The 13916-nt window shown below is 39.1% G+C and overlaps 1 protein-coding gene across 1 annotated transcript in view; it reads right to left on the reverse strand.

The window, feature by feature from the left end:
* Positions 1-13916, reverse strand: part of galnt9 (polypeptide N-acetylgalactosaminyltransferase 9) — a 99038-nt gene that overhangs the window by 59291 nt on the left and 25831 nt on the right. The window contains exon 3 of the mRNA XM_031743673.2: positions 12355-12521. Coding sequence (XP_031599533.1) covers positions 12355-12521 — 167 coding nt within the window. The remainder of the gene's footprint in view (positions 1-12354; positions 12522-13916) is intronic.

Genomic DNA, 13916 nt, shown 5'->3' on the forward strand with positions numbered 1-13916 from the left:
GACACCCACATGACAACAGGAAAGCATTAACAAGGTAGCTGTAGTCAGTGATTTTTTGCTTAAAAAATCCCTTCTTTTCCCTTTTAGAGTGTTTAACTTTTAGATTACACCTAAAGAGAAATAGTGATCAACAAAGGTACATGAAAATGCAATCAGTTATCCATATTACTCACTAAAAAAGCCATTACTTTTCTTTACTAAGTACTCATCAGCAAGAGCAATCAGCAGCATTACTTTCTTAGCCAACCCAGCTCTCATCAAACACACACCTCATCATCTCTGAATTTGAAGCTTTATCCAGTGATTCATGAATGTGTGCTTATCAGTGACTGAGGTTTGCCAGCTCAGTCAAACAGAGAGACACAGAGCCTAACAGAGTCCTGCCCATACCACCGGTAAAGACAACTGATCACCCTCTAGTGACTTTACATGTGGTCATGGTGCCTCCTGGTCGATTAATGATGGGTCTGTCTAGCACAACCCCTCGCTGGAACGAGACAATTCTACTATAACAGCAAAAGCAAGACGCAAGTCATCAAAGTTCTTTGTGTTACTCGTGCACGAGGGAGACCCGACTGGAGCCGAGTGTCGTTCCGCTCACTTGACCTCTGTCGGACTCTCAGCCAGGTTCCCTGTAGCGCTCCTTTTATTGTGGTTACATGAATATGCATAGGTTCATCAACATATGACATCTTACATAGATATACATGTGAACAGAGAGTACCTGTACCTACTACAAAGAGTCTGTGTGTACGTATAGGTATGTGTGTGTGTGTGTGTGGGGTCAAGATGTGACCCCATGAACAACTTCCTAAACCTGCTGGCCTGGAAGTCCAGCAGTTCATCTACACAAGAGGCGCTTATACTAAAACAGACATACATGTGCTTATCATACCATAAAACAATAAAAGAAGGTACGACCTCTCTAATGACCCCAGGATGTGTGTGTATGCCAGAGTGCTCTGGGATGCACACAGAGTCTTTGCAGACTGCTAAGGATCAGACATCCTATCATTATGCAATCGATTATAAAACTAAGCGTATATAAGTAAATATTTCTAAGCATAAATGACAATCCACAATGTAAACCTGTCAGTTACTTCTGCTAGGAGACCAAAAATATCAGGAAAACATGATTATATACCTCCTTCATAGCTCCAGTGTGGTATGATGTACTACAAATGGGACTAAGGTACCCAGAACAAAGTCTGTATGAGCTGAAAAACTGAGCATAAGTGCAAACGAGAAATACGACCCGAGGCATCAACAAGAAGAAGAGGGAAACATCTGGGATCCTGACACTAAATGTCTACTTGTGCAGCAAGCAGTTTGTCACCAAGTCAAATATCCAGCTGTCAGTTTTAGTTTCCTGTACTCTCCAAGTTAAACTGAAGCATTTTCACATCAGTGTGTACTGGAGTGAAATTTGGATAAATTCAAAAGGCTGTGAAATACATTAGCTTTCTTACAGCTAACTCCATAATGTCCGATTCTGAAACTGCTGGGACTCTGTGTAAAAGGGAAATAAAACCAAAATGCAATGAACTGCAAATTTCATCAACACATATTTTATTCAAAATATAACTCAGAAAACAGATCAAGTCTTTAAACCGAGCAAAGGTACAATTTTAAGAAAAAATATAAATTCATTTTGAATTTGATGGCAGCACGAAAGTTCCGACTGAACTATGTTTACTGTGTTTACCGCTCTCATCTTTCAGCAACAGTCTGCAAGTGTCTGGGAACTGAAGGGACCAGCTGCTGGACTTTTAGACGAGGAATATTTTAAGCTGGTGAAAGGATCTGACTGCAGGTGGGAAAGTTCAGCACTCAGATTCTTTTAGTACGAAGCCATGTGTTTGCAAAATCTGCACTATGCAGCAGTATGTGGTCGTGCACCATTGTCTTACTGAAATATGCAAGTCCTTTTCTTAAAAAATGCCGTACAGCACATCTAGATGCTTTTCTAGATGTGCAAGCTGCCAATTGCATAGGCATTAATGCACCTCCATATGACCGATGAAGGACGCTTCCGAAATGACTGCTGATATTAAGCTGGATGGCCTCTCTGCTCTTTAGTCTAGATCAGGGGTGCCCAATCCCAGTCCTCGAGAGCTACTGCCCTGCAGCTTTTAGATGCGTCCTTGTTCCAGCACACCTGAATCAAATGAATGGCTCGTTATCAGGCCTTTGCCAGACTTAATGGCATGCCGAATTGGTAATCCAACTATTTGATTCAGCTGTGTTGGAGTAGGGATGCATCTAAAAGCTGCGGACTGGGACTGGGATTGGGCACCCCTGGTCTAGATGATGTGTGCATGTTTTCCAGAAACACACGACTTCTTCTTTGCATGCAGGGCTTTAACCAGCTTTTTTGAATTTCTGGAAGTGTTCCTGAGCCAGCGCTGATTTCCTCAACAAAATCATGCCTGTTTATAATGTCTCTTGCACACAGAGATTACTCCAGATGATCGTAATCTTTTGATGATATTATGTGGATGATGAGATACTCAAAATTTTTACAATTTTTATTTTGAAGAATATTATTTTGTATTTTCTCCTTAGAAACTCTCCTCTCTAGGAGCATTTACTTCTCCAGCCTTTTGCTGCTCCTGTCCCAACTCTTTGAGATGTGTTTCTGCGATCAAATTCAAAACAAGCCAATAATTATTTTTTCATGAAATAGTAAAATTTGTCAGTTTAAACATTTAATGTGTGTTCTGTGTTCTATTGTGGGTTTGTGAGTCTCGGCACTTTCCTATGATAACATCTGCTATAACTACAGCTATTTTGTGAATGTCTCTTTATGTTATCTGATAAATGATATTTATATGAATAAAACTAAACTGAGGTGAATCATTCAGAACTTGAAATAAAGTTTAAAGCTTCACCCAACTTAACGCTTTTGAAAAAAAAGCTCAGTTTTCTTCAGTTGTATTGCTTCCATTAAAGCATCTTTTAGAGGACAATGGTGGATTTGATGTACTCGTTAGAGGCTTATTCAAGAAAATCAACTTGCAGCCATTGCTGACCTGCAATAAAAATGGCTGTGTCGGGATACCAGCAGAATATTGCTTACTTAAAAGCATTGTAGGCTTTCTCAGCATCAAACCATGGATACACTAAAGGTTTCAAAGCAGACAGGGCACAGCAATCTAAAACATTTAGTCTGATAGAAACTTGATCAGTGGAATCCAAAGCGTAATAAGACAGACCAAAAGTGGGTACGCCATTAGAAGATCAATACATCAAGCTTTGATCATTGATACAGAATTTGCAAACCAAATACAGGAAGAATCCAGAAAGTCAAAGTTCTGTCAAAAGAAAAATGTCTGATAGTGGTCTGAGAGGACGAAACACAAAAAAGATCTGCTTCAGATTCCAAATAAGAACAGTAAAAACCCTCTGCTTTGCATCTTTGTGAATAAGGATTTATAATGAAGCAGAACACTGATTCTAAGCATACTAAAAGCATGCTTCCATTCAAACAAAAGGGGAGCATATCAAACACAAGAATACTTAGAAATTCATGTTAAATTTTCCAGTAATTTTTTCATTTAATTAGAAACTGCTGGAAAACATGAGCTTTTCCTTTAATATTCTGTATAGATTTATAAGTACATTCACTATGTTAATGTTGTGTATTTCTATTCTAGTCACATGAGACCAACTTAACGATTTCTATACAAGTTACTGTAGTCCTAAGGCATTCCTCATCGCAAGTCTTTATTCCAACTGGATTATAATATTGTCTCTGCTCTGCTTTCCTCTCACGGATGAGGCTGACTGTCATCACTGGAAACAAAGTTTGATGGGTAAACAGCCAGTTGTGCAAATTGCTGTCTGTGTTTCGTCGGAGGATAGATGGCTGTTTGAGCTTCTCCTCTGGGTTACTGCTGAGCGCTCCACTTTCTGAGGGAGAGATTAATAAGGAAGCGTGTGGCACATCGGCTCTGAACAGCATCCACACCTAGCTTCTGACTTCAGCTCGCAACATAAATCAGCCGGTGAAAGTATAAAAAAAAATGGAAGTCTAATCCCCCGTGTGTCATTGAGGAGACATAGTGAAGGATTGTCAGGAGTCTTTTTCTAGCTGAAGGTCTTAACATACAGTGGTGACTGCTGCAGGGAGAGAGGGTGAATTTGCTGGTATCCTACTGGCCCTCGAAGAGACAGAAAAAAAGGCATGAGCATTTAACACTAAATTAACCTGTAATCCCACTGACTGCAGTACCTGCAGACCCCTGAGGCTTTTTTCCATCATTTTAATTTCCAAGATTTTGTCATTTAGTTCCTAATGACTTCAAATCATTCGTTTCTAGTTCTATTTTACATATTGCTTTTTAAAAGTACCGGTGTACTGAGGTCCTAGGGGACCCCAGTCAAAAGTATCCAATTTTGGAGATTTAATAGATGCCCCTCATATTTGCCACGGGTCCTAGCTACAAAAGAAAAAGAAGAAAGAAATCACACTCAGAAGGAGCACGGGTATTCTTTCATTTTGTAGACAGATACAGATGCATTAGATACAACTTTCCTAATAGGCAATTTGCGAAATTGTCTAAGCTAGATTAATGGTGTTGTAGTCCATGTGAACACTACATCAGGTAAGTAAGCAATTAACCAGAATTTGAATGACCATTTATTACTATAAATGTATTTAACAAGGGTGCCATGGTAACAAACTTTGAAGGCATATAAAAATACTAGTAGTTTATACTATTGAGGCTTTGCCCCTGCTCTTATTTTGACACCATTGGTACTATTATGAGTACTTTTGCCACTACTACAGCTACTACAGAGAAGTCATCTGAAGCATTTTCTGTAAAATAATTACTTTTTAATATTTGTGACTGTGATGACATCTTTTCTGTTTTTGAAGTTGCGGCGGGGCGTGGTCTGCGGTGCCGCTGCAAGGGAGGTAGACACACCTGGACAGCATCTGCAATCATGCCTCGCCGGCATAAAAACCTGTGCTGTCTGTCTGTGGTTGTTGTTGTTGGTGATGTGTGCGGCTAATCTGGAAAGTTGCAGCTGGTGTGTATACAGCAGCCGACTTAATAAAGCAAATATGCTGAAATCATTGAACTGTCATCGTGTCTGCAGTGGGTCATTTACAGTAGTAAACTGCTTGAGTACCTCCTCTGCTGATGACATATATGAAGTGGTCGTTTAGAACATTCATCCTGACAGGTTAAGATGATGTTGATTAATTTTAGTCAAAATCAGCTTCTACTGTTTGACATTTTCAAATCACTCAAATTAAAAGTTGAGAGAAAAGTCAACGATTTTTTGACTCTTATTTTTCCCCTTTATAAATCGGTAATGATGGGCACCATGGTGGTGTAGTGGTTAGCTCGTTCTACCCAACATCAGGGCCTTTCTGGGTGCAGTTTGCATGTCACGTGTGGGTTTTTTCCAGGTACTCCGGCTTCCTCCCTCAGTCCAAAGAGGTTAGTGAGGTTAGGTTAATTGATGATTCTATACTGGCAATGTGAGTGCAAATGGCTGTCTGTCTCTCTGTTCCAGCACTGCGACACGCTGGCGACCTGTCCACAGTGTACTTGTCTCTCACCTTATGGAAGCTGAACTCTGAATAAGATAACAAAATGGATGGATGGAAAAGTTAACGATTAAGGAGCATCGACAGAAGAGGAAATGTGTTTGCTGTGCATCACTTTGCAGTAGTTGGTCCCTAACCACTGCCTAGATAGGTGCTGTCTTCAGTGTATTGAAAGGTTTACTTGCGATACACCCACTCCATGTAGCCAGCAGTTACTGTGCCTGTCATCTGTTGAAGGTTGAATGCTGACATTGACTTTCTGTGGTCTCTGGCCACTGCTAGTCACTTTCTGTGTTGATACCCTTTTAATGTGTCCCAAATGGTAAGAAGCATTGCATCCTGCAAAAGCTGGACTTAGTAAAGTTTGACTTTTTCTCTTTCATCTACTTTTTATCCAGCTCTTTAAAGGATCACAAAGGGATGGATACAGATGAAAACGTTGTGGGAATTTAATAATAACATCACGTAAAATAATTTATGAACTATAAGGTTTGTAGGGTTCATCTTATTGCATTTAAATCAGTCACTGTTAGAAGCTGCATTGTAAAGCACCTCAGCAGCTTAGTTCTGATTGCACCCATAGCAGGTTTCGGACCTGTGCAGTGAGGCTCCTTCATCATCAGTCTACCCTGCAGCTACAATACAATAAAAGCTATTAGGGTGTAATAATTACTAGGCTTTGCTGGAAAGAAGAAAAGTTATGGGAGTCTCTCTGATCCTTGCAAATAAAACGCTGGAATGCATCCATCGGAAGAGAGTAATGGAGCTGGGAATACATTTTAAAGTACTGGCAATGCAACATGGCAGAGGATAACTATCCATCATACTCGAATTTAAATGAATACATACTCTACTGTGCAAGGAACACCATGAATCCCTGGAAGTCATGGGAGATTATAGAGTGCTGTGTTAAGGGTGGATGATGAAGTGTTACTGAACATTCCTTTTAAACCTGAACATTCACTCCTTCCTGCTGTCCAAAGAGATGTCTAACTGGCAGTCTATTAAAATTAACCCCCAGGATTTTCTCCTCCAGTAAGACCAGCCTCAGAACACCTCTTAATTATGTTTTTGTCTGGCGAAGTAAAATGATCACCTTCAGAGGAACGAGATTTACTTGTGCAACACAAACCACAGGCCACATTCTTTTAACTCTGGATTTATTGACTTGTCTCAGACACTGATCCCTGAACAGGCCAGATATTGATCTCTCTCATCAATCATGAGCAGAATAGTAAAGGTACCTAATGGGTAAACTGGCTCACCACAGGTAATGTGATGATGGATTAAATATTAAAAAAGGAATCATGTGCTTGTCATCCTGACACGAAAGCTTCCAGCTGAAACGCTGCGTCAGAGTACAGTACAGTTCTTCACTGTAAGTGGAAAACGTTTTCGTCACACACTTCAGAGTTGCAGAAATGATTTGTGCCGCGGCATGTCAGCAATATTGAGGTCACCCACCTCTCGTGCATTTATTGGGAACAGCATGACAGTAAACTGGTTGGTGTTTGATCTTTTCCTCCTCTAACATACCTGATCTTAATGTCTGTGCATCTGCTTCATTTAAAATTCTTATTGCTCAACATCTTGCTTGATTTTCTCTGAATAACTGACAGATAAATTGCTAGAGATACCGTAGAGCTTGTTTGCTGCAAGCAATGACTGAAAGCTGTAAAAGTTGTAGAAGGCAAAATGCTTTTTGACGTCGTTAGGGGAAAAAAGTCTGCGCTAATCTTTCAATATATTGGAAGTGAAATTAGAGGGAACTAGAGTCCTGTAGCTACTCTAGGCTCTGAAATCTGGATTTAGAAAGCCTAGCCAGTTTTATCAGCCCAGACTAAAAGGGTAAAAAGGTTAACACAAGAAGTAAGACGTGGTGCGATGGGCCAGAGTTTCCCCTGAGAGAGCACGATTCCAATCCCAGGTTAACCCAGTAACACCTGAACCATGAAACAAAGAACAATTCAATTTTTTGAAACTGAATTGTTTCTTGAACCTTCTATTAAAAAATAAATATTTAAGCATCAATTTGCATATGTGAGTTTTAGTTGGAATCATTTTTGCATGTATTGCTTAAAAATTTATTGAGCAATTTCTTCATGTTTTTGTCACGAAAACAAAAATTAAGCTGATGACGCAGAGGTCTCAAAGACTCACAAAAGATCACGTCTTACACTTGGGTAAGACTAAAGTCAGGCGTATGACTTATTTTAAACAGGAAAAAAAAAAATCCATTCACACCTTCACCACCATGTATTATTTAGGACAGTTTCATTAATTTTTTTAGGTTCCCAGAACTTAAAAATCTTTTGGAAACTTGGTGGTGCTTATTTAAGATAACTACGTTAGAGCGACTTGGCTATATCACGATACAGCCACGATACACGATATATATCATGATGTGTTTAAATAACATTCACAAACAAATGTTATTTTGAAGCATATAGTGTTTAAAATTACACTGCTATACTCATTCAAATTGACCATTCCATATTTGTTTTCTACTCTGAATACAAAAAATCAGAATGAATTGAAACATTTTTTAACCATCAGCTGCACACAGATGTTTTCACAAATGGCAGTATTGTCACAATAAGTCTCTATCTGTGGTTTTAACAAACAAATAGCAACAGAAAAGGACATCAAGCAATAATTCATGAAACAAAATAATATTTTTGCTTGTAACATATAAGAATTATAAAACAAAAAAATGTGGTGACCTCAAATTACAGAAAGAAAGTCTAGATGGTGACTATAAAAACGACTGACCAAGAACAATCACAGGCGTCACAGCTGGTTTATTTAACATTTTCTGTGATGTGTGGGGAAACGTTGATATGCAGAGTTTAAAACAGTGATAACTTTTCAGCTGGTGGAAGAAATTTGCTACCTTTTGCAGCAATAGTTTCAATAGAATATAACATGCATGGCAATTTATACTTGACGGTTACAATAAAACCATTTGAACCACCATACGTGGAAAAACTTGCGATGCATCGCGTATATTCGATATATCGCCCACCCCTTTTTCTGATACTACTAGATGCAGTTAATAAAGAAATTGGAGTTGTGCATTGTGCGAACTATTTTTCTTATTCGTATATTTGCCTGTATAAGGCAGTTTCAATCCTTTGCTGGTGGGAGGAGCTTAGAGCAGAAAAAGAAGAGCTGCAGGAGGAAGGCTGTTTATCTTTCTATTTTTCTAGATTTCTGCTTCCTGCTGCAAATTTAACCAAAGAAAACTCTTGTTCCTTAATTATTTCTTGCAAATGAGGACTCGGTTCCATTCAAACAAAAAGAAATATACAAGAAGGAATAAATGAATTGTATATTCAATTGAATGTGCATTTTCTTTCCGTAATTAATTGTCTGTGAGAGGAATTTCTTGCTCTTTGCTAATGAGCACGCCGTCTGTTCTAAAGCTTAAATCTGATTTAATGTATGCAACGTTTTAAGCAATTCAATATTGACTTGAAATTTATATTACAAGCTGTAATCAACATGGCTTTCAGTTTATATCGTGTTTTCATTATATGAATCATTAAGTTATCAATTTATGGTGGTATCTGCTGGAATTTAATACTGTAGGCCTCATTGAGTCTTTCCTTGCTACTGGTATTATGAACAGCTATGAACTGGAGTCATCCTGACTGACACACACAGCCACAGCTCATCAATGGGGAAGGGTAAATTTAGTACAGCACACTAGAAGCAGTGCTACCTGTCATCAAACAAATGTCACAGTGAAGAAAATGTGTCGCCGAGGCATTGCAAACATGTTTCCTGTGTGTGATTCATTACTCCAGGAGTGGCTGTGCCTCAGTTCATTTCACTGAGTTTTACTTAAATGAGCAGGGACAGTAAGAGGCAGCCACTAAAGGTCAAACAGTCCAGTCCGCATGTTAATTTTCTAATGTCACAGCACCGCAACTCCCAAGACACCGCTCACACATCTGCACAAATTATCATCAGTGTTGGTAAACATACACTAAGAGGAGCTGATGGATGCGATAATGACCTGAAACTGACCTTTCATCACAGATGAATGAGGCAAGTGGTCAATTAAAGCACAGTGCAGTCACATGCTGTTAGTCATGTAGTGTGATGTCTGTAGACTAACATTCACCTCTTTTACAGCAGTTTTAATTTCTCCGTTTTCCTGCGTAGACACAACTTTATCGTGACAGTTTTGACAAGCTTCCATTCCTGCAGTGGCCACAATTCTGGGGTGAAACAACTTGGAATGGGATGCCGGCTTTATGTTTTGCTACGTTATGTTTGAGCCAGCATTCATTACTTTTTTGCTGAACCGTGCGAATGGGCCAAAAAACAATAAAGGTGAAGATAAAATCAAAAGAGTGAGTTGAATACAAGTAAAACTCCAGGACTGAGGGGAAATGTAATGTTGAATCCATGCAATGCTTTATCAGTCAAAATGAATGATTATGAATGGATAAAAACATTGTAAACTCATATTTTATTACTTCACAAATACATAATTGATTTCCTCTTTTGTCCTTATTCCCATTAAGGTAATTGCTTCAAAATTAGATTTTTTGAAGGAGTTCTACACGTAGCCATGTACTTCGAAATGCAACCTAATTATGTATTTGTTTTGCAAATGCTGCTGACTGACTGGCTGCATTAATGTGTCCTACCGTCTTTAAATGAGAACCTTAAAGAAGAGACAGCTAACACAGGCAGGTGCTGGACCAGAAACAATCACACTAGACAAAACAGCAAGTGGAGACTGTGACATGACCAGAACTTGCATTATCGATGCCTTTGAAATGGTTACTTTGAAGATGTTGACCAGGTCTGTGACCATTCACCAACATTTGCAGTGTTCAAAGCAACTTTGGTACTTCAAGATGGTGACAAAAACGTAGTCAGCCTGCTACCAGGGCCATCAGTTTGCAATTGAATGTAGTCAAGTTGGCAACTACTTGCAGCTGTTTATAATAATGTAGTAATTAGCTATAATAAATCAGGAAAAGATCTGTGCTGGATAACCTAAAATGCATGAGAAAATGACCAGATTACAGCCAGCAGAGCTGAGTCCCCTACTGCAAAGAAACACATAGAATCTTGGCACAGCTGACTTGGATTTATTGAAATTTTCTGGCAATATCTCTTCCTCTATAAATTGGACTGCAATTATTTGCAGTCCAAGTCAGTCAGGCCTCCCTGTCTTTCAGCACCGACAGCTTATACGTGTGCGTGTCGTCGGGTCGCGCTTTGTGTTTACATCTTTTTGCGGCATCTGTTTACCTGCTCTTTAATCGATTGCTGTTTGAGCTGTTTGGCAGTTGTTAAAATAGTTTTGTGAGCTTGAAGCTGAGATTCTGGCATTTCTGGCAAAATACATTTAGATTTAAAAATCGATTCAGGATTTAATGAATCGAAAAGGCTTTGTTCAAACTAAAATCAATTCGAATCGAGAAATCAATTTTTTAAATCCACCCCTAGTGGTCGCTCAGAGGTTGAGGGCGTTGCATGTGCAACCACTGGGCACCCAGTTGGTTATCGTAATTACTTGCAATCACTTGCTAAATGCAAAAATATTTAATTGAATCACGGGGTAACCACTGATCGCTTCTAGCTGCATGGAGGTTGCTGTCCTATCTTTAGTGTAGTGTGACTGAGCAGTTAGTAGGAAACAAGACATAGGTGAACGCTATGAAGCAGGAAAGAATAAAAAAGACAGGAAGCCAAGTATATTTCAAAGGGAAATGACTGCAGAACACATGCCAACCCAATTAGCCCGAGCTTTCGTACTACTAAATAAAAACAATTGTTCTTCGTTTTAAAATAATCCACTGACGAAGTCACTGGAGAGGTTTTGTTTACTACTACAGTCAGGCCGATATAATGAGACATGAGGTCAGAGTCCATTCTCTCTGTTCGCTGACTTTTAAAGCCTCCCTTTTTAATGGTCGGCAGTTAGAGGCTTAGTGGGGAATGGAAACGTGCCAGTGGTGACTCCTGGTTTGCCTTCTTTTAGTATGTTATTTATGCGTCCTTTTCTTCTGCCAGCCTGAGGGAGGCAGGCTTGCTACTCAGTGCCAAGTGAAGAAGGGCCAAGCGTGGTCTGGAATCTAGTTCATTGTGACTCGCTCTCCAAACAGGAAAGCTTTGGGGAGATGAAGCTAAGCATCATCAGCTGCTGTGGGCACCGAGGAGTGGAGACCACTGAAGGATTTGCCCACATCGCCATGGAGACAGTAGTACACGGCAGTGTAGACGAGACAAATCCATCCCTGCTCCCCCCACTTTTTTTATGCTATTTTAAAACCTGATGCTCAAGTGTTTACCCTCAGGGGTTCGCCATCACCTCAACCATTACTCACAAACCCAAACAGACATAAAAAACTCAGAAAAGTGTGGTACAGGAACACATAAGAAGATACTAAAATATACCGTAGCATAAACAGACCAACAATTCAGACATGAATTTAAAAACATCATGCTGTTCCATGAGAGAAGACAGCCAGAGAGAAATAAAGTGGCTGTCGCAACTGAATAAGCAAACCATAAGATTTTTTTTTTAATTCCCTGTTCGAGAATAAACTTAGAGATAGGACCCGATACAAAAAAGAAAAACATGTTGTAATAAGGAAATACGGCAAATATCCAACATTAGTAACTGGCTAGATTTCAATTAAAGCTGTCAGTTAATGTTAAAGAAAAAAGACTGACCTCAACAGAAAAACAACTATACTGGTATTTTTTAAGAGAATTAAAACTAATTTAAGATATTATATTAATAAAACCGTGAAAGGTCTTACCACTGTCACTGTTGTCATCTACCAAGATGATCTCCTTCAGCAGGTGTGCCGGTGTGTGATTGACCACACTGTGGACGGAGCGCAGGATCACTGACAGAGCCTCATTCACAAAGATGAAGACTACTGAGATCTGAGGAAGGTCCTCTGGGTACGTCAGCTGCTTACACCTGATAAGAGAAATGCAAAAATTATTCACCGATATTAAACCTACGCTGACTTTATTAATTGCATTTTTCCTTCAAAGGATTAATATGAATATATTTGAGAAGACAAAGAGTATATCCAAGAAGCAGTTGCTTGCTGCAAGATAGATTGTGAGTTTTATACATGTATGTTAATGTGAGTCTACAGCAAGGAAAAGTTTGCTAAGTTTGAAAATTGTGGAGCCATCTCAGGGACCTTGGTGTGACCTTCAGGAAGGCTGAAGCTGACACTTTGAAATGTTGTAGCAGGGAAATCACAGGAGTAACTCATGGTATTAATAATGGCTCTGGTCCATTTAGGTGTTCAGGTAAGCAAGGACAAAGTAGCATAGAGACAATGTCATCACTTACAACCATATCAAAGGCTAAAATGTTCATATCAGAGATGTTCGTGAGTTGAATGTGTTAACATCGGGCTCATTGTTTGCTTCTGCTGGTTGGATTTAAAAAAGATGTTTTTCCCTTGAGTGAGTAAAATGCTCTGTAAAAGAGGAATTTTCATAGTGCAAACACTTATATTTCTCTCCGATGCACAGCTGTTTTTCAGAGGCAGAAGAATAATACATATTATAATTTACAAATGACCCAGTTTTCATCTGCAAAAGAAAAGAAACTCAAAAAAATAATGATAACAAAGAGACCACATGGAAAAACACACAGCACAGCCAGCCTACCAGAAACTGTAAGTATGACTTTGGTAACATGGAGGGTAAAGTTTGTTGTTATAGTTTCCTTTCAGCGCTAATGGTACGATGAAGACAACATATCCTAGTAGAAGCAGGCAGCGTTTTATCTTTGTTGTGAGCAATGGGAGAGTGTGTGCTGAATGTGAAGAAGCCAAATACATGAATAATAAAGACTCAATAATAAAGATTGCTATTCTGTGTTCTTCTCAAATGTAAGGCCAAATCAGATTAAAAAACAACATACACAAAACTGAGATATAAATGCTAGAAATACTGAGCGAAACAACTATTAGACAATTTAACAAACTCTTTGACGGCCATTTTCAGGGAAAGTAAAAGGACCTACTCTGGAGTGGGTACTTCTGAGAGTCCCTGAAAAACTCAATGTTGATTGCTTTGACTTGGAACATGTGCCATTGTGGAAAAAAGAAAAAGAAAAAAAAAGCTACCTACTGGAATTAAGATAAAGAAAAACAGACTGCTGCTCATTCAAACATAATACCATCTGCCACAGAGGTGGAGAAAAAGAAATAACATAAAATGAATGCCAGGGTTGCATCTGTCACAAAATGATTACATCACTGTGTGAGTCAGACGGATCTTATACTGCACAGAAAAGGCTTACAGGGCCAATCAGGGTGTCTGCTCATGGTTCCTGCAGTAGAAAGGCTGC

Source organism: Oreochromis aureus, linkage group 12 (assembly GCF_013358895.1).
Source record: "Oreochromis aureus strain Israel breed Guangdong linkage group 12, ZZ_aureus, whole genome shotgun sequence".
Lineage (NCBI taxonomy): Eukaryota > Metazoa > Chordata > Actinopteri > Cichliformes > Cichlidae > Oreochromis > Oreochromis aureus.